The sequence below is a fragment of the Symphalangus syndactylus genome, chromosome 22 (assembly GCF_028878055.3).
Source record: "Symphalangus syndactylus isolate Jambi chromosome 22, NHGRI_mSymSyn1-v2.1_pri, whole genome shotgun sequence".
Lineage (NCBI taxonomy): Eukaryota > Metazoa > Chordata > Mammalia > Primates > Hylobatidae > Symphalangus > Symphalangus syndactylus.
The window spans coordinates 57794731-57817055 of NC_072444.2; the positions used below are offsets into that span (position 1 = coordinate 57794731).

Consider the following 22325-nt stretch of genomic DNA (forward strand, 5'->3'; position numbering starts at 1 on the left):
TACTCGAGAGGCTGAGGCAGGAGAATTGCTTGAACCTGGGAGGCGGAGGTTGCAGTGAGCTGAGATGGAGCCACTGCACTCCAGCCTGGGTGACAGAGCGAGACTCCATCTCAAAAAAAAAAAAAAAAAAAAAAAGAGTTAAGTATACTTAGCAATGTATACTTGAAAATTGCCAAAGGCGTAGATTTTAAGTGCTCTCACCACAAAAAAATGATAAGTATGTGAGGTAATACATATGTTAATTAGCTTGATCTAGCCATTCACAATGTGTGTGTATTAAAACATCATGTTATATATAATATATATACAATTTTATTTTTTCAATTAAAAATTCTAAAACAAAATAAAAAAAATTCCATCTCACTGTTCTCCAGATGACCCAGGTGCTCAAATTTTTGTTTCAGAAAACATGGTCAATATCATATCATTTTTGTGTGTGTGGCAATTGCTGGCAAATAAATAGTTATATATCTTCTAAGCTTATTAAAATGAACTGATTGAAAAGCAACTGCTTCTATAAACAAAGAATTCTTTAAGTGTTTAAATGAAATAATAATGATAATAGTAACACATAGCTCCTATGGAGAAGGGAACTTCTCAGTCCAAGCTCAGTAAGTAGATACTACATGCAATTCACCAGGTCACAATTATAATGTAAGACTCTCAGGGGCAGGAATAACATTTTCTATATCACTTCCCTATCACCACACACTGCACAACACAGAAGGCATTCAGCAAATGTCCAATGTTGGTGAATATGCTGATGCTTTACCTCTGATGACACTGGGAGCAAGAGTATTGCTAAACTACTTAACTATTCCTAAGTACTTTCAACAGAAAACATTTTTTAAACAAGTATTTTGGCACCATAGACACAAAACAAAAAACCAATAGGATATTTGCACAGAAGATAAAAGCACCACTGAATTGATTTTCTCTCCTAGAAAATGAGATTTTGCACACTTATCCTTTAACTGACACCCCCTGCCACATGCATCTTCTCACATAAGAGCAAATCAACTTTTAAGCCATAAATAGTTGTCTACCCTAAGACGCCCTGGGAATTTCTGGAGACTCAGAGACTAACTCCCAATCAAGGTACTCTATTCCTCTCACCTTCTTCCATCCTGGGGTGACCTAAAAGAAGAGCTTGAATAAGATGCATTAACTATACTACTTTTGAAAGTCAGAGATAAATTATATAGTTAATTCTCTTGGGGGCTCATGTCAGAAGATCGAGAAGCTCCACCTACTTGCACCTAAATGGAACTTAAGGATAAAGCAAGAAGACTACGCTTTTTCTAGTACCCGCTGTCTCTAGTCAGGCAAAACTCAGTGCATAGGGTAGGGCCCAATTGCTTGAGGATTTGTACTGAAGATACTTTTGCTAGTGATACTGTCCTGGTGTACTTTTTGACATTAAAACTATTATTTTTATCCCTAACCCCTGAAAGTGGCAGGAAGCTATCACTTGAGGTGCTTCTTTGTCACATAGTGGGATGTACATTCTGACAAACCACTCACAGCCTCAGTGGGAGTAGAGAGGCAAAGAGCTACTTGGCGAAGACAGCTGTAATCCTGCCAGATGATTCATCTTGGTAAAAGAGGAAAGGAAATTTAGACAAATTAGCAGGAAATAAGTATGATCCTCAAGGGCAATTAGAAAAGTCAGAATATGTATGTGAAAAAGCAATAGAAAAGTGCATCCAAAACCTGGGTAACCAGTTTCTTCATGCAAAATCTCTGTGTTTAAAGAATAATAAACTGGCCAAGCTGTGGTTCCCATGACACATGGCTCTCCTGGAAAAGCTCTTCCAAATTATTCCAACTAAATAGTCTTCTAGATTTCACCAGTAGTCATCTTAGTGTTAGCCAACCAAGTACATCTTCTGTTGCCACAATCATAGGGAGGGGAAAGTAGAAAACTATCCACTGAGCTGGATGCTGGTTCCAGGTCTGCCACTCGTGGGTGGTATGACTTTGGTAAAGCTACTAGGACACCTGTGACATCATTTCCTCATAGGCAAAATGAGGTGGTTGGATGCTGGAGGTAATATTTAGCTCTGAGAGTCAGTGACTTCAAATTACCCGTCTTGCCTTCTGTTCCTCCTTCTGAGCACCTAAGACTTGCTGACCATCCTGATTGCCCCACATGGTGACTGACCCGCCTGTGTCACACTACAGCTCTTTCCTTAGAAACTAGACAGAAGCTGGCCACACGGTGCACATCAACATGACAATAGTTGGGAAACATGGCCTGTGGTCTTGGCTACATGAATAAATATGAGATTATCCACATCTCAGTGGATATCCATCTCTGAAGCAGCCCTCGTCTCTAAGATCCTGGATGATCACTTTATAGACTTCTGACCACGACAACCCTGAAGTATTCTGGCAATAATTCCCACTAAGCTGTAAGGATGCTGCCCGGTTCTCCGTCTCCCTTTCAACCCAGCAAACTTAGCAGTCCTGTGTGTCAAAGATTATGCCAGACACTGATGGGAGAGTCAGAAGCAATTATGGTTAAGGCCACTCTAGAAACTCAGCTCTACACGTAAGGCTTTGAACTTGTGGGGCTGAGAAGGGTTCGCTGTGAGAATCATTCCTGCGGCCTGGCTGGTCCACGTCCTCTCTGCCAAGCTTCCACTGAATTTCCAGGGCCTGTCATTATGTCAAGAAAAAAGTCTCAGTTTGGTAACTCTCTAACACTTGCTAATTGTTCAACTTTTAAAAAAGGAAAACAGGCCTCAAGCTCAGTTAGCAGGCACCACTAACTAGGGCGAATTTAGAGTCCTGTCTTTTTTTCATTTAGGCCATAATGTCCTCCTACTAACGCAGATGAAAAGATTTTCTATTTCTAGGAAGGTTTTTCCAGCAGCAGGGTTTTCCTCCACACTCTGCTTCTTCAGACACCTCTGCTATTTCTCACCCACCCAGTCCAGTCTAGGCTCTGAACAGGGCCCACCCCACGCCCTAGTCACTTTTATTAGTGACCCACTGACCTCGCTGCCCCATGCCTACTTCCTCCCTTGCAATGAGCTTCCTACCAACCCATGCTTCAAACATTTCTGGGGACTCCTCAGAGCCCCGAGAGGTTAAGTAATTCCCCAAACATCAGGCCGCTTGTGAGTGGCTGCTCAGTGATGATCTGAAACTAGGCTGTTGGCCTCTGAAGGCTTTAAACTTAACCAACATTCTCTGCTTCCTCTCACCAGAATACCCATAGTCCTCTGCTTTCTTGCATCACAGTGCCCATAACCCTCCGCTGTCTCTCATCAGAGAGCCCACAGACCAAAGGATATTCCCATTTATCTGAATTTTACTCTCTTTCAAAGACCAACTCGACTCCCATCTTCTCCAGAAACTTTGCATGTCTCCTATGCAGAATGCATAGGCTGGCCACTCTACGGTAGAGGCTGGTGTTGGGTTAGTGAAAATGAGACCACAGCCACAGGAAGCCTTCACATAGTGAGCAAGAAAAATCAGCCAAGCCTTGCAGTACAGTGATTTTTTTTTTTTTTTTTTTTTTTTTGAGACAGGGTCTCTGTCGCCCAGACTGCAGTCATGGCTCACTCCAGCCTGGACCTCCCAGGCTCAGGTGATTCTCCCACCTCAGCCTCCCAGGTAGCTGGGACTACAGGCACGCACCACTACACCCAGCTAATTTTTTATATTTTTTGTAGAGATGGGGTTTCACCATGTTGCCCAGGCTGGTCTGGAACTCCTGGACTCAACTAATCTGCCCGCCTCAGCCTCCCAGAGTGCTGGGATTACAGGTGTGAGCCACTGCGCCCGGCCTACAGTGATTCTTAACCCAGGCTGCATATTACAATAGGCCTGCGGAAATTTAAAAAATCCTCATGCCCAGGCCACACCCCAGACCGATTAAATCAGGATCCTTAGGGTGGAACCAGCACATTAGTGATTTTTTGTTTTCTTTTTAACTCTCCGGATGATTCCAAGGCACAGCCAAATTTGAGAGTCACTGGTGGAGAAAGTAATTAATGCCACGCTTGCAAGATATGGGACTTGGAATCAAAAGATCAAGTCCACTCCCAGCCTGACTCACTGTATGACCTGAGAAAGTCAACTGCCTGTGTCAAACTCAGGTTCTTCACCAGAGAGGTGAACTTGCACTTTCTGCCCTTTCTATTTCAAAAGGTTATGTGAGGTTCAAATGAGACGACGCTGTAAGAGCACCCTGTAAACTATAAAACACATATTTATTACTATTGTGTCAATTTTCACTACCATTCCCCCAGTGGTGATGTTCAAAAGCTCAGAAGAAAAAAAAGGTAATAAAAATGCACAGAAAAGAAAAATACAATAACAGTAGGGTTAGAATAATTAAATATAGTGACCCAAGAGAAATATAGCCTATTTTATATCTTAAGGGTATGTTTATAAATTATTTTTATAAGTACAATAAAAAAGGTTGTAGGAGGAAAGGAATTGCATTCAGATGATCACTTATAGCAGAAGCTTATTAATTCAGAACAAGGGATAGGCTTGGCCTTAATGGGGAGAAATGAGTTTCCTGTGCTAATTTATTAATTTAATGTGGAACCAAATTTATTAGGGGCTGAGGTAGGAAACCTACCAAACAAAACACAGAAAAAAGCACCTGCACATTTTGTACTAATAAGGTTGTTAGTGGGAACTTGAGAGCTGTTTGTTACAAAACAATGGAATCATCATGAATGAGATTCTTGGCTCTTGGTTTAAACAAATGAAGTGAAAATATAAGCCATCATAAACCCCAATTCAACAGGCTTGTTCCCAAAGTCCCTTTGAACCTGGTTTGACACTTGGTGCATCCCACAGAAGGCATGCAGCAAACAGCCCTGAGACAGCAGGCCAGGCTCTCAACATTTACTTAAGACATAGGACACAGGAAGGGGAACATCACACACCACACACCGGGGACTGTTGTGGGGTAGGGGGAGGGGGGAGGGATAGCATTAGGAGATATACCTAATGCGAAATGATGAGTTGATGGGTGCAGCACACCAACATGGCACATGTATACATATGTAACAAACCTGCACATTGTGCACATGTACCCTAAAACTTACAGGAAAATAATAATAATAAAAATAAAGTACTAAAAGTACAAAAAAAAAAAAAAAAAAGACATACCAGCCTCAGGTCTGGATCCTGAGAACATGAGGGAAGGAGGACAGAGAGGATCCACAGTTTCTCTCTCCTTTTGCATGCATGTGGCATGTGACAAGCCATAAAATGAGGGTTAAAATTTGTAATTTGCATTTACTTGTTTTTTTCCTCACTTCTGTATCCCTATGCTAATTCCTAACAGCTCTTTCCCCCGGTTCACCCAGGGAACTGTTAGGAATTAGTCTATTGAATAAGTCTAAGGTTTCACCCAGAGTTATTCAATCACTATAGAGGATTACAAGCTCCTAAATCACTTTAGGGAAATTATTTTCCTGTCTCCTTCCCTTTTGAATACTATGTCCTAAATTCCCATTTTCTGAGATGGGTTGATACAGCAAACTCTCAGATTAACTGGTTCACACTAATATGTGAATGATGCTCTCTGAAGTATTTGTCATCTTAATTTCTTTTGCTTGGAATGATGCTTTACGGAGGAGATTTCAGAAAAACATATCTAAGTGAAAAATATTGGTAGCTGGAGTATGGAAACAACAGATTGTGCAGTGGAAGAAGACAGCACCAAAACGGCGTCTCCTGCCTAGGAATCTGACCCTCGGTTTGGCACTCCTGAGGTGTCTACATTTCTCATAGCTTCATGATTTTCTCCAATGCTAAACCTTTAGGCTTACAAAAGGCATCTGTGGCACTGGCCATAGAAGTACACTAAGGTGAGGCAGGAAGAATTTGGCTATGTGAAGGGAAAGAACAGTTAAGTAGATGGGGGATTAGCTGTAAAATAATGATAATATCTACTGTTTATTGAATACTTAAAATGTGCTATGCACTCTATCATACATTATCTCTGATTGTTAAATGAAATTATGTCTAAGGAACCACTGGGAAAACAGAAATCTTTCCCTTTAGCCTCACTATACCCACTACATAGAAGAGGAAAGTGCGATTCCAGCTAATTAGGTTGTCCAAAATGACAAAACCAACTGAAGGAGAAAGCTAGGATTCATTTCCAGGTCTGCCTCTCCCTGAAACTTTTTCTCATTTAAATTCCTCTTCACAAATTCCCCAACCAGCACCTCTTACACATGTGGTCTTTAAGATGTGAGGGACTGCTGGGACTTCATAACAGTCTTTTAAAAAAATATAATTTCAACTTTTATTTTAGATCCAGGGGATACATGTGCAGATTTATTACCTAGATATATTGCATGATGCTCAGGTTAGGGGTATGACTGATCCTATCACCTAGGTAGCAAGCATAGTACACTATAGCTTTTCAACCCTTGCCCCCTCCCTCCCTTTCTCCTATGGGACTCTCCAGTATCTTTTGTTGCCACATCTATGTCCATGATTACCCACTGTTTAGCTCCTTCTTATAAGTGACAACATGTGGTATTTGGTTTTCTGTTCCTGAGTTGCAGGATAATGTAGGATAATGGCTTCCAACTGCATCCATGTTGCTGCAAGGAACACGATTTCTTTCTTTTTTATGGCTGGGTTGTATTCTGTGGTATATATATACAGCATTTTCTTTATCCAGACCACCACCGATAGGGACCTAGGTTGACTCCATGTCTTTGCATGAGATGTCTTTCCAATTGTTTGTGTCATCTCTGATTTCTTTCGGCAGTGTTTTGTAGTTCTCTTTGTGGAGATCTTCTACCTCCTTGGTTAGGTGTATTCCTAGGTATTTTATGGCCATTGTAAATGGAATTGCATTCTTGATTTGGCTCTCAGCTTGACTATTACTGATGTATAGAAATGCTACTGATTTTTGTACATTGATTTCATATCCTGAAATTTTACTGAAGTCATTTATGAGTTCCAGGAGTCTTTTGGCAGAGTGCTTAGTGTTTCCTAGGTATAGAATCATATAATCAGTGAAGAGAGATAGTTTGATGACTTCTTTTCCTGTTCGGATACCTTTTATTTCTTTATCTTGCCTAATTGCTCTGGCAAGGACTTCCAGTACTATGTTGAATAGAAGTAGTGAGAGAGGGCATCCATTTCTTGTTCCAGTTCTCAAAGGGATGCTACCAGTTTTTGCCCTTTCAGTGAGATGTTGGCTATGGGTCTGTCATAGATGGCTCTTATTATGTTGAGGTATGTTCCTTCAATGCCTAGTTTATTCAAGGTTTTTGTTTTAATCATGAGGGATATTATTGAAAGCTTTTTCTGCATCTATTGAGATACTCATTTAAAAAATGGTCTACAATTTCCCTCTCATCAGATTATTTCTTCCCTATGTTAATCTAGCTATTGCATGGAGAAAAGAAGAAATACGGAATATTGTTTGCCTCTGTGTTTGAATGGATGGCTGACAGACTGACATGGGAGTCCAGAGGAGGGGGGCAACTTCAGTAGACTTCTCTACTATCTCCACCCTTTCAGGGCCTAGGAGCTGACAAAGTCCTGTGCAGGGGGCTCCTCTGGATAGTTTCACAGCTGGCACAGGCCTTAAGTGATTTAGGATTAGATAGCCCTTCCCCTCCCAGGCCGCAGCAAATAATTATTAGTGGGAGAAGAAACACCGTTTGAACTTCCATTGAGCATCCACATTCTCCCATGACCTGTAAGTCAAACTTCCTTAAGAATATTCTACGGAAAACTAAGCATGGTGGCCCACACCTGGAATCCCAGCAACTTTGGAGGCTGAGGCAGCAGGACTGCTTCAGCCCAAGAGTTTGAGACCAGCCAGAGCAACATAGTGAGACCTTCTCTCTCTCTAACAAAAGAATCTTCTCCCTGTGCCCCTCCTCATAGAGTTGAGCTGTCCAGAAAAGATCTTCAAGATCATGGAGTTGACTGATACTCACAATCATAGCAATGGTATTTGCATCACCTGGGGAAACTGTTTAACCATACTATGGCCCAGTCTCAGCTGCCGGAGACTCTATGGAATTGTTCTGGGTTGAGGCCCAGGTGGGTTGTGAACCCCGATCCATCACAGCCCGATCCCTTGTCTTACAACTGAATGCTGTAAAGGGGAAGATGGCCACCTTTCCAGACCCAGAAACTGCTCCAGAGGGCCCAGGAACAAGCTTCTAAGCCACAAAGGTTGTGGTTCTGCCTCCTTAGATATGCCTGTCAGGTCAATTAACACCTGAATCTTGCAATGGCTTAAATGCCAACAGCAGACCCCTGGCCAGACCATTTTCCTTTCACCCCACACCTGGCAATTTCTCTTCATTGCCATGCTGTGCTTGCTGTGCAGACAAAATCAATAAGGACACTATAGCTAAAAGGTTACCGTATAGCAGAGATCTCAGTAATGAAAGTGTATGTTTTTTTCCAGCAGGCCCGTTCCACTTCTTTCTTAACTATTTCCTCATTCCAAAACTACATTTTCTGTCACAGCCTACTTTCTCTCCATTTCACAAAGCATTAATAAGCCAAGTTCTAAAAAAAGAAAAGACAGTTTTTTAGCCTCAAGTGAATAAAAGTAAGGTCAAAGTGAATAAAAGTAAGGTCAAATTTCAAGGACTGATATCATCGTGATTTTGCTCTGTTCAAATTCATTTGTTTCTTAGACCAGGAAATAACTGATATGCCTGGTTAATGATCTGGAATGCCCCAAGTATTTGCTCAAGCTGCACACTTACTAAAGGGCAACGTCTTTTGGATGGTAGCCACAGAACCTCCTGACCTGAAACAATATTGGGTATTCAAAATAAAGGCTGGCTCTCTGCTGAGATGAGCTGGGGACACAGCGGGTACATACATTGGCAATAACCAGCTCACCTGTAGTAAGAGAAGGTGCTTTTCCAGGGCACCATTTTATTCACAGGTTATATTTGTTTTAACAGAGAGATCCATATTCTGCTTTTACTTGGTAAGAACTCGGTTCAGGGTCAAAACGTCTAATAGGAAAAGTATTCGTGTCTGAGCACAGAATTTAGGTAGAAATTGAGAAAAAGAAAGTAGAGTCAGAACCCATTAAACCAGGGATTTTAAATTCCGGAGAAGAATGTACATATCTATTTAAACTCTTAGTGATGTTATTTAAAACTCTTCTATTCCTTTCAAAGTATTTAACATGACTTTGGATGTATGAGACAAATACTCTTTAGCTAGTGTGCCAGCCAGCAGGTGCTCTCGAATGAAACTGTTTTGAAAACTTCTGAATATCTGGGAAATATTTCTGTAGGATGTAAAATAAAAAAATTCACCTTATAGAATCATTTCAAAGAGAAAAGGAAGATTCATCTTGTTTGAAAGACATTATTTTTGACTGACCTGAATCTAAGCACACACTTTGGTTATGAGAAATTCCGCCTTCTGTATCTGAACTTATTATATGAACAGTGGATGACACTTAAAACAAAAGAGGAAGAAAGAAATCTGCTTCCTCAAGGAACAGTTTCAGCCCTTTAAATCTCAACACACAATAAAAATACTCCCATTGCCACCACCACCCACTTCAGCAGCTATTCGAAGTTCATAACAATTCATAGAAAAGACCAATTGCTTAAAGCAGAATAAAAACCCTTGAGACTTCTCAAGATTATAGGCCACAGACATAAATAAAAGCTCTCAATAAAAATACTTCATAACCCTATTGTGTATTAAAATGTTATAAATAACTGTGCAAAGACTTAGCCACTCTATCAACAAACAGAATTTTAGATTTCTTTTCCCAACCGGTGTGCACTCAGTCACTCAATGTACTCACTGCTGATCTACATATTTACAGTTGTTTACCACATTTTGTTAAGGCTAAAAAAAAAAAAAAAAAGGAAAAAAAGAAAGGAAGCACTTTCTAAAGAACTTCTGTAAATTACAATCGAGCTCTCATAAGAGTTCACTTCACTTCGCTGATTAACTTCCAGGGTACTTACTGAAACAGCTGTTGTGTGTGTAAAAATCAGTATAGATGAATATAGCAGGTGCTGGAGTGAGACTTTGGGCTGTGAACTTCACTTCAACTCTATTTTAACCTTTTCAAAATGAGGGAAAAGGTTATGGTGAAATGAGTGGGTGTTGATGTACCTCATTGGTTCCTAGCACAGATCTATGGACAAGAGGAATCAAAATGATCTGTCAAACCTGGAAACAACAAAACTAAGCAGAGTACCAGCCCGCATCACTTGAACTCAGTAGATTTAAGGAGATGCCCATATAGCAGATTCTGTTGCAAGTCCCTCAGGTGATTCTGATAGTCAGGGCTGAGATGAACTAGTCAGGAACTTTCCAGTTCTGGAAAACCACAAACACTTCAATTTTGCCTTGTGTGTACATATGTCCATTAAAATAAAATCTATTATGTTAGAAATTTGGCAAATTTACATTTTATACTAAAGATATTGCTATTTAAAGGAGCTTTCTTTTAAAAAAGATATCTTTCATAATTGATAGTTTAATAACATAATTTTTCAACCCTAACTTTTCTCTCCAGTGTATTTAAATTTTGGGGTTTGCTTAAAGTATACTTAAATCATTACAAGGAAAGAAGGAAGTTATATGGCAGACACATCTGACAGCAATAACTTAAGCATACCCTGAGAATGACCCTAGGGTGTAAGAGGAACCTGTGTTTGGAGTTCCAAGCTTATGAATCCAGCAGTGGACAATCCAGGGATTCATTCCTTATCAGTGAGGAACATCAGAACCCATGACCCATCCTGTGGAATGCAGGCTGGACAGGTGATCGAGTCCCTCTGTTTTGGGTTAGATGAAAGTTTCCAGGTGGAGGTTGCTAGGGGGGAGGGTGCTAAGTGAAAATGCTATATAAACTGCACGCTTTTTGCAAGTAGTTGTGGTTCTCCTGTCCAGCCTGCAGCCACTGGACCACCCTGTACGTAAGTTCCCTCAATAAACCCTGTATCTCCTCCACTGGCTCTGGGTGTCTTCTTTGGCTTCTCGAACACGGTGCTATCCCTACTGAAGTCAATAGGGGTCTGGCACAACAAATGTAAAGTTCAAAGTCAAAAATTTCCTGCCACCTCTGATAAGAATTACAGTCTGTGGAATAATATCTCTGCCAGGCAAGTCTTGGGCTTCAGTGAGGAAGGTCTCAGGCCATGTCATGTGCTTTCCACATATAATAAAAGGAACTGGATATATATTTCATGATTGATAAACTTAGGGATAACTGGAAAAGGGTCTCTTTCCCCGTGCTTAATTACATCTAAGAGTATGTTTAAAGAATTATTTAAGGAAAAAGTAATTATGATGTTCAATTAGATCACTTTAAATGGAAATAACTTGGAAACATACTACATTGCTCTAGATGCAGACTAAGGGATCTAATGACTGAAAAAAGACCATCTTTGGAAAGAATAGAGCTGGGCCCAGAAAACACAACAGCTCAGGGCTCTTTAAGAAGGTGGGATAAAGAGGTAGAGAGAACTAAAAACTTGGACATCACTGAAATTTTGCTGATCACTATACCTACCTCTCTATGCTCTCCACTGGGGCAATGACTCACCAAGCACGCCATTTTTATGGCAGTGTACCCAGCTAATTAAAAGGGTGCAAAGGATCTCGAGTGACCTAACATTGGTAATGTGTAACTTTGGGACAGCTATATAATTTCTCTGTGGCTCAGTTTCCTCTTCTGTAAAATAGGTGAAATTACAGTAACCCTTTCAAAGCATTTTATGAAAATTCAGTGAGTTCATACCTGTAGAATGATCAGCATAGTGACTCGTATACTGCAGGTGCTCAGTAAGTGTTAGATAGTATTAATTAAGTCAGATAAGTGGTCTATGCTATACCTCATGTAGTCCAGGCCTTATAGCATTGGGAAAAGTAGTGCCAAAATCCCAGCATTCTAAGAGCAAGAGGAAACCCTTGAAATTATCGTTCTGTTCTAAGGGTTTCGCTTGGTTTAGCACATGTTTCAATCATTCTACATATGTAATCCCAGCACTTTGGGAGGTCGAGGTGGGCAGATCACGAGGTCAGGAGATCGAGACCATCACGGCCAACATGGTAAAACCCGTCTCTACTTAAATATAAAAAATGAGCCGAGCATGGTGGCACACGACTGTAGGCCCAGCTACTTGGGAGGCTGAGGCAGGGGATTTGCTTGAACCCAGGAGGCGGAGGTTGCAGTGAGCCGAGATGGCGCCACTGCACTACAGCGTGGCGACAGAGCAAGACTTTGTCTCACAAAAAAAAAAAAAAAAAAAAAAAAAAAAAAAAAGCCATCACTTACAGACTAAGAGATTTCCCATAAAACTTGAAATTCTATCTTCTTGAAACATGTGGCCATCTTTCTGCACTGGTGTGTTTCTGGGTTGTCTGAATCTGCTGCCACTGAGCTGTGGCTGCTTCCCTTAGGGCAGACAGAGGCTCTCCAGCCTGCCATAAGCCCCACCAGTCCTTCCTGTTTCTCTGGCATTAAATCAGGTGTGGGTTGCTATGGCATGGCTTTCAAAAGCAAGGCTTTTGCCTAGTAACAAAAAACAGATGAAAAAAGTGCTCTGTATTTATTCCTTTATCAAAAGTGAAAAAATGGAATGTAATTCCCTAGAGGGTACTTGATTTTTCTCATATCTGGCCTACTTTAGCTATTTACATTAATTGGTGACTCTAAATTCCCTTCTTTCAAAATATGAAAAACAAAGAACCCAGAGACTTTAAGTGACCATCTGAGGCCATAAGTCTTGGTAGTGGCAGAAGTTGTATCCATGGTTGGGTCCTTTTCCCCCCAGTTACTGTTTCCACTTGTCCATTCACCTTCTTTCTAAATTAGTTAGCTAATGTGATTCAATTCATATTCCATATAGAAAAGTAGGAACAAGAGGAAGCATGGCGGCTACAATGAAGAAGTGCAGAAGGTAGCTACGGACGTAGGAGCCCTATAAAGGGGGTAACCCTTCGTTAGTTCTGTGACTATTTGCATCTTACTCAGGCTGTCCATGTTTAAATATTTTGGCAGATGAATGTGATGGAATGATGCCCCTCTCCAACGGGTTGCTCTATTTTCTTTATGCTTAATTGCCCCCTTTCATGTCTAATTGTAATTATTTTTTTCTAACATAAGTTCCCTAATTTACTTAATTAAATGAAATGATGGTGTGAGTGACACAAATATGAAACATGACACATATGAAATCCTAAAACACCTAGACAGAATGAGCTGGAAAGACAAAGCAGTGGGGACCCAGGAGGGGCTTTTCTTTCCTTGAGCTCTCTAAAGTTAACCTTTTCAGGTCTTCCATTCTCCTTAATGAAATGAGTCTATCCTAGGGGCATATGTCACCTTCCCTGCACATATGACAATATTTCTGTGACTCATGTGCTTGTCACTTCCTCAGGGGAAATGAGAATCGAACATTTTATAGCTTGTTAATGTATCTCAGTTTACTTTTATTTATTATTGGATTTTTAAAATATTTTGAGACAGTGACTTTGTGACCTGAGATTTTAGATTGTGCCTACTTCCCACCACACCATCAAAATATTCCACAGATAACTGCTCAGTTTAATTTCATGTATTTCATTTGGAAAATCTGTGATTAATTTCTAGTTCTACCACTTGGCATTTGCGAGTTCATCCTCAAAAGATACCCACATCCCACTCCCTGAAGATTTGAGACCTCTACGAGCTTTGTCATAAAATGAGCCTCAAAATACCTCCTTTAGTGGCTGTTGGAAGAAAGAAATAAGATCCACATTGTGTAAGTGCTTTACAAACTGTAAAGCACCAAGCATTGAGATCCATGTTCTATAAGTGCTTTGCAAACTGTAAAGCACTAAGCATATGTGCCCTGACAATGAAACACGGTCCCGGAACACTGGGAACACAAGATGCTCTGAGAAAGGCAGGCCATGGAACTCATGAGGAAGCTCATGACTCTCAAGTCCATTTCAAGAGACAAAAGAGACTAAAAGAGAAGTGGATTATTAAAAATAAGCCTGAGTTAGGAAGCAGAGTCTCCAGGGAGAACAGTGGGTTTCACGACACATTGCTTTGTGCCCTCAGAATGTGTTCAAGCTTCTATTACATTGTTGAATATATATGATTATCTACCTGCCTTCCCTCTCCCCAGCATCCTATAAACTGAGCATTTCAGGAAAAGACCTGTGTCAGGCATCTTTGCATCTCTGGTACTTAGACCAATATCTTCTGGGTACTTCCAGCCTGTTAAGTTAACATGTGATACTCAGTGTGACAGAATAATACCTATCCTCAAAACATGTCCACACCCCAGTCCCTGAAATCTGACAGCACATGTTACCTTATGTGGCAAAAGGGACTTTTGCAGATTTGATCAATTTAAGGATCTCAAGATGAGGAAATTATCCTGAATTATCCAGTTGGGCTCTGTATCATCACAGGGTCATTATAAGAGGGACCCTAGAGAGGAAAATGAGATGTGATGATGAAATCAGAGGTTGGAGAGATGGACTGGAAAGATAGAGGCGAGGGCCACAAGCTAAGGAATGCTCGATTCTCGAAAAAGCAAAGAAGCAATTTTCCCTGGAGGCCTCCAGAAAGAATACATCCTGACCAATACTGTTATTTTGGACTTTTGACTTTCAGAATTATAGGAGAATAAATTGTGTTAAGCCACCAAGTTTGTTACAGCAGCAAGAGGAAACTAATACACTTAGATAAGAAAGTACATGAATAACTGGCATTCGAATGAATGAGTGAGCAAAGGAATAGAGGAATAAGTGGAAAGAGCTATAGATAGAAAGTGGAAAGGCCCAGGTTCAGGTCTCAGCATAGATAATAAGCAGACCTATCATTTAACTTGGGCCCTATCGTGTAATCTCTCTGGAAGTCCTCAGCATAAGAGCTAATGCTGTGGAATCAGACTGACCAGGGTTCAAAACCCTTCTAGGCTACTTCTTGGTTGTACATCCTCAGGCAAGCATTCACCTCTCTGAGCCTATGTCCACATCTGTAAGATAGGGATAGAGACAGCACCTCCTGCACAAAATTGTTGTGGAGACTGAATGAGCTACAGTCTAGTCACATTTGATGGGGCTCTGAACTTGGTAAATTTGAAATTGTGGTCACATGAAAATGTTATTAATGTCACTTCATGCGCAAAACTTGAAATCATGCAAATTCCCCAATTAAAAAAAGGTCAGGAATGGCAAAGCTGGTAAACTGTAAACCTCTGATTACCACATAGTGGGACCGTCTCAGTTGCTGAACAGAAAACACCCATTGTCCTTTGAGAGAATCCATGTTGAATTATGCAAGCTATAAATTACACAAGCAACAAATTATGAAAGGTCTTTGGGAACACACCCCCTGAACAAAATATGACTACCTTTAATGCATGCAAAGCAATTAGCAGGGGCCTGGAACACAGAAAGCTATTACTCTGCTATTATTATATTAGCTCAATGATAAAAGACTCAGAACAAACACCGCCACCACAGTGGAAAATGAAAGTAACTCCAGCTTTCCCAGGGGCCTAAGCTTTATACGGGCCTCTGGCTCCTTTCAGAGAAATCTTGCGAGTTGGAAAATCTGAGACAGGTGTGCTAATGACACCCCATATTATGAAGCAATAAATTTCCCAGCTCTTGCCTGAAACGCAGAATTTGGCCGCAGGGAGGTGTTAACTATGTGCTCCACTAGTATCACCATGCATACATCTTGCATAAACTATTTTGCTGCTATTAGCCTTACTTAGAATAATAGAATTTGTGAGATGAAGATCTCCCTGGGACTTAGCGCCACCCAGCATCACCTGTCCTTCTCTCTTTTCTCGTTTCTTGAATGCCCAGAGCACAAGGCTGTCCCTAGTGCATACGAGAAGTTCAGTGTTTGTTAAATTCACAGTGACCTTTACAGTTCATGTAACCCACCTCCCTCTCCCATTTTATAGGTAAGGAGCCTGAGGCCAATTAAAGGAATGACTGAAACATCCCTATCATGTGACATTAATTCAAGTTAATGACTGTCTTCTCCCTAGAGGGAAGAGTTCATTTCCCAAAACGAACAGACTGGGTTATGGAGAGGTAATAGTTTTAAAACACATTTCTTAAAGCATATCTGTTTTTCTAAGCAGCTTCCAGTTTCACAAAATGAATGCTGCTGATGATGTTAAGTCTCTACAGCACAGATTTGGCTAATAACTGTGTAAGAGCTCAGAAGAGAATAAGCAAAAGAAAATATGAATCTGAATGAAAGAGATCCACCATGAAGAAATCAGATATAGCCCAAGAGTGATGCCTGATTATTTAGTTTTAATGAAGCCAGGTGTTACGTGTGATGGGGAACAAATAATTTACTTCACAGATTCGTATGACCCTTTTAGGCTGCATCGAACCATTCATTGCAGAAATGAGTCCCATTTTTTACTTACACCTCAACTTTGTACCAAAGCAGATATAATATCTACGAAGAATTCAGAGCTAGGAGGACTGAAATTTTTTTCCCTTTCTTTAGGTGGCCACATATCAGGAAATGCTGAGCATGCATTCCCTTTGTCATGACCGCCCTCAAGAAGAATCTAAGCCCTTTCCCTAGAAATTGATCTTAGTGATTTTTCCACTGTCTCTATGAAGCTAACTTTAAATTCTTCTGAGGTAGCTTAAGTCAACTCTTTGCATTATATTCACTGCACATGGGAAATAATTCTTACTACCTTCTTGAAGTAGCCCTGTGTAGATTTCAAGAGTCAACAATTTAGGATACGGCCTCTTAAGGTTAACTATGGCCAGATTTCTTAACTTACTTTGATACTTTTACTTGTAATAACATATTCCTCCCAATCCCTTTTCACAACCAGTTGGGTTGCAGAGCCCACAAATTCAGGTAAGCTAATGCCACATTATGGTAATCAGCTGGGTTCCTAGGCTTGCTTTCTCAAACCCACTGGCTTTTTAGCTAGCAAAAACCTAGGGCTGCCCAGTGATGACCTCACATTTCCACCAATGTCCTTGCCTTTTAAAGCTTTTCATACATAGTTGTGCAGTAGATGCTGGGTCTCTATTTGTGATTTGAAGTGATTTTCAGTAAAAGTCCTAAATTTATCTATATACAGTGTCTGTGCTGTTTCTATTTTATTTCCCCTTTCCACCATACCAGAGCCTTCTCATCTGTGTAGGCAACCTGGACCATACTCAGATTAGATGTCCTGCTTCCTGGCCTGGCAGCTTTGCTGGTGTTAAAGGACAGTGGGATAAGGGCTATCAGAAGAAGACAAAGGCCTGTTATTTCATTGACTGCTTACTCTCTTTGGACCTCTTTAGACTCCTTGTTGCCTGAGGTGCAAGGCCAGACCCAGGAGGACTGCACACACCCCAGACCCCATCCAGCTCTTCCCTGTACTCTCAGTCTCACTGTAACTTTTTATTTCCAGGTCATTACTTAATTATCTGGAGGTGCTTATTCTCCACAAGCCTGCTGTGAAGATTCACACCACTGCACCTTTACCTAGGTGTCCCTTCTACCTGGTATGCCCTTCACAGAGTTCTCTATTCCACAGGCCCACCTTAAATGTCACACCTCTGGCAAGTATGTATTCCTCACCTCCTCAGCCAGGATGAGGCATTCTCTCTCCTGTGCTCCCAGAGAATGTTGTACACACCTCTCTTTTAGTCCTGGCCACAGAGTACTGCAATGCTTATACAAGTCTCTCTCATTCACCATAAACTTATTTTTTGCATCTTCCTAGAATCAAATCTACACTCTGTTTCACAGTAGGAGTTTATGAAATGAATGAATGGAATAAACGTGTATGATTCCTCAAAACAGAGGGGACTAGGTGGCTCTTAGCACTGGGGTCTGGAACATACCTCTTATTTATCTCTGGGTTAGAGAGGACAAACCTAGAGAAATACCAGAAAAACAAGCAGACCAGTACCCAGCCAAGAATAATAAACATGGTGTACCTGATAGACCATTATATTAACAGTTTCTTCTTTTTTCTGCTCTGGAGATCCTTGACTCTGCAATAGATTTCGTACTGTTTCTTCCATCCTGAGAAACAAAAATATGAAGAATTTCTTAAAGAAGGTTTCTAATTAACACAGATTCATTCAAGTTGCAGAAATCACCCTTCTATGCGTATTTCCCAAGCTTCAACCTGGAAATCTCTTTTCTCTTCTCTCTCCTTAATCTTCTATTAATTATCTGTCATGAAGTCCTTTGCAACCATTCTTTTGGATACCTCTACATTCTCTTTCTCTACCATTCAGGTCCCCCTCTTTGTTCTTGGACATCTAAACTCATGCACCTATCTCCCAATATCCCTCTTCATTTCCAATCACTTCTTTTTAATTTGATACAGTGTCACTACATCAATCTTCCCAAAAAACCACTTTGATTTTTAAACACCAATTTTCAAAGTTAACACATATTATAGGAACTCATTCTTCCCATTAATCTACTGTCAGGTCTTTCTGTGATGGTCTTTCCATGACAGCACGTAAAGATTTATTTCATTCTTCTCAACTACAGTCATGCATTGCTTCATAACAGAAATACATTCTGAGAAATGTTGAAATGCATCATTAGGTGATTTTGTCATTGTGCAAACAGCATAGAGTGTACTTACATAAACCCAGATGGGATAGCCTACTACACAACTAGGCTATATGGTATTGCCTATTGCTCCTAGGCTACAAACCTGTATAACATGTTAATGTCCTTAGCACTGTAGAAAAATTACAAAACAATAGTATTTGTGTATCTAAACATACCTAAATATAGAAATGGTACAGAAAAAATACCATATGAAAGACTTAAAATGGTGCACCTGTATAGGCCACTTGCCAGGAATGGAGCTCATAGGACTGGAAGTTGCTCTGGGTGAGTCAGTGACTGAGGAGTGAGTGAATGTGAAGGCCAGGACACTACTGTACACTATGAACACTGTATACTCTAAACACTGCAAACTTACACTGCACTAAATCTATAAAAAATATTTTTCTTTCTTCAATCATAAACCTTAGCTTACTATAATTTTTACTTTATAAACTTTTAAATTTTTAAAAAACTCGATGCTTGTAATGACATTTATCTTAAAACATAAACATTTATAAGTTATATAAAAATATTTTCTATATGTCCTTAGTATATAAGCTTTTTAAAAATTGTTTTAAAAAACATTTTTTGGCTGGGCACGGTGGCTCATGCCTGTAATCTCAGCACTTTGGGAGGCTGAGGTGGGTGGGTCACCTGAGGTCAGGAGTTTGAGACTAGCCTGACCAATATGGTGAAACCCCATCTCTACTAAAAATACAAAAATTAGCTGGGTGTGGTGGCAAACTCTTGTAATCCCAGCTACTCGGGAGGCTGAGACAGGAGAATCGCTTGAACCTGGGAGGCAGAGGTTGCAGTGAGCCAGGATCACACCACTGCACTCCAGCCTGGGCGACGGAGATGCTATCTGAAAACAAACAAACAAAAAACATTTTTGGCTGGGCACGGTGGGTCACCCCTATAATCCCAACACTTTGGGATTAGGCTGACGTGGGTGGATCACCTGAGGTCAGGAGTTCAATAACAGCCTGGCCAACATGATGAAACCCCATCTTTACTAAAAATACAAAAATTAGCTGGGTGTGGTGGCAGGTGCCTGTAATCCAGCTACTCCGGAGGCTGAGGCACAAGAATCGCTTGAACCCGGGAGGCGGAGGTTGCAGTGAGCTGAGATCTTGTCACTGCACTCCAGCCTGGGTGACAAGAACAAAACTGTCTCAAAAAAAAAAATTTTTTTTTACATTATTTTATTAAAAACGAAGGCACAAACAAACACATTAGACTAGGCCTACGCAGGGTCAGGGTCATCAGGATGTCACCAGCCAACAGGAATTTTTTGGCTCCATTATAGTTTTAAGAGACCACAGTTTTGCAACCAGTCCACAGTTGACCAAATATCATTATGTGCACATGAATGCGCTTCCTAGTATGTCATGTTGAGAATGTAAGTTATTTAAGCATTCCCCTACTTACGAAATTTAAATTACTCCAAAATTTTTGTTATTTCAAACAATCAACATCTTTACACATACCTCTTTATACACATGTATAAGTGTTTCTACAAATTATAATATATATTACATGTTATAATCCTGTTTTGTTTTAAATGTGTACCTCCAGTGATTCCCCATTACCCCGAAGTAAAGAGTAAAGAAAACACACCTATTCCCATTTCCAGACATTTGCTTATGCTGGTAATACTTCTTAGAATGCCACCTCCATTTCATCTTCCTATATTTCATCCCTCTTTCCAAATTTACCTTAAGTTTCACTTCCTAAGATATCTCCTCATTGATCTCCTGCTTCTTTGAATTCTTATAGCCCTATACTTCAAACTATTTACTCTATCACTTAAAAATCCTTCACTTTAATGCTCAAATATTTTGTATATGCAGGTCTTATCTTCTGGAATAAATGACAACATTTGGTATAGAACTATGCCATGTATTTCTACTGTATCTCTCTCAACTGTAGATAAAACACATACTCACTAGACATTATTTTATATGAATTCTTTGCTAATTCATTTTTTAAAGTGTGAAGTAGTTACTCTATGCCAGACACTCACGCTGTATGTTCAGACTGTGTCTGGATGACCTCATCATTGGGGCCCACCATGAAGATTCATAGACCCAAACTCTGGGAGCAAGAAGCCTGAACTCAATGCCCTGAACACGATGCTCTCTGTCCAGAACCTGAACTGGTTATCTTTTCCAGGCCCACCTTGAAGCATGTATTTTAGTGACTCAGTAGGACACTAGTTGAAGAGAACTGTGAAGAAAAGCAGGCTGATCCAGCTTCTCCCTCTTACTAAGCGCTTCTCCTATGACAAATTAAGGGCTCTAGGAGACCAGTGAATCCGCTGATGTGGGAAGCCCATTGCAGTAGGCGGGATAGGACAGTTCCAAATGTCACCTTTCTAATATGGCGCGTAACTACTCAGCAGCAGAGTGAGGAAACTGTAGACAACTGGGACAGGCCAGACCTAGATTATTAATTGGAGAAATTCTGCCTTTCCAGAGGATGGCACAAGGACTCATTTGGGTTTTCAGGAAGATGGTGGGCGCTGGTTATGAGTACTCTAAAAATGATTTGTGACCACATACTTATACGAGCCACCTCTGCATGTATCCAGCTGAGAGAGCAGAAGCTGTTCCCTATATTTTCACAAATCTTATGTTATTAATAATAACTCAATTTAATAGTACTTTTAACTTGCCAAAGAACTGTCTCATCTGTTCATCATTATAATTTACTTTTAAAAAATCATTCTATCTATTTGGTAGATGAGAAACCTAAGGCATAGAAAGGTTAGATGGCTTGCTTAAGAGATCATGGTTAGCTGGATAGGGAGTTTGGATGAAATAATTTTTACTGACTCTAAATACAACGCCTGTTTCTACTTGACCTTATTGACATTCAGGAAAATGGTTTTAAATAAGTAAGAGTCTTAACTCCTAACTAGGAGTTACCTTGGCGAACAACTTTGGTTGATGAACCCAAGAAGGCAACAATACCATTTTTGACCTGGGGAGAGCATGAGAAAAACTAAGCTTATGTGAGAAAAAAAAATCGGTGCAAAGAAGTCACAAATTTTGAAATAGTAAGTGATCAGAACCGATTGCTAATACTTGATTTCATTTTATGTAAACAAGCTCTTGAGTGGTATCAGATTTTCCATCATGTTTGCCGAACTATCATAAACAAGGAAGTAATGACAGTGGTCCTAAGACTTGCCCAAGATCACTCAGCTTGTTCCTGGCAGATAAAGGCCTGGTATCCTGGTTTTCTAAATATTAGTCTACTTTCTTCCCACCTTAGCACAGAAGCTGGATGTCTTCTTTTAATCCTTACTGCATTCATTTTTAAACATCTGACTTAAAAGTGGCCAAATAGAACTCAGCTAAAATGAAATCATATTATTTTTTACTAAGTTGAAACACAACCCTGTCTCAATGGGTATCTTGCTAAATTATCTCTTCTGTATAATTACAAGCTCTAGACACAAGTTGCTGGATCAAAAAGAAAAATATCTATTCACCTTTCCCCCATTTTTCTTAGATTTATACTTAAAAAATAGGAGAAAGTGGGGGTGGACAGGAAATTGTTAAAACAATCTTGAGCAGTTCATAACCCTTAGTAATATGGTAAACACTTTTCTGGCACTACTTTATGATTAATCAAAACCAATTACATTTCCAACCTACGTCTTGGAACAGAGTCACAGGGCCCCATCCTAACCCTTGGTAAAAAATCAAGTTGTCCTATCTTTTTATAACCTCTGTGAATCATG

General features: G+C 40.2%; 1 protein-coding gene across 11 annotated transcripts in view; it reads right to left on the reverse strand.

Moving 5' to 3' along the window:
* NCKAP5 (NCK associated protein 5) overlaps positions 1-22325 on the reverse strand; it is a 1005982-nt gene that overhangs the window by 304569 nt on the left and 679088 nt on the right. For 10 of the 11 annotated variants that reach the window (XM_063630959.1, XM_055260746.2, XM_055260747.2 and 7 more), the window contains one exon: positions 17941-18028. In XM_063630959.1, the coding sequence (XP_063487029.1) occupies positions 17941-18028 (88 nt within the window). Of the gene's footprint in view, positions 1-8380; positions 8463-17940; positions 18029-22325 lie in introns of those variants that run through there. The other variant, XM_055260755.1, reaches the window with a different exon arrangement.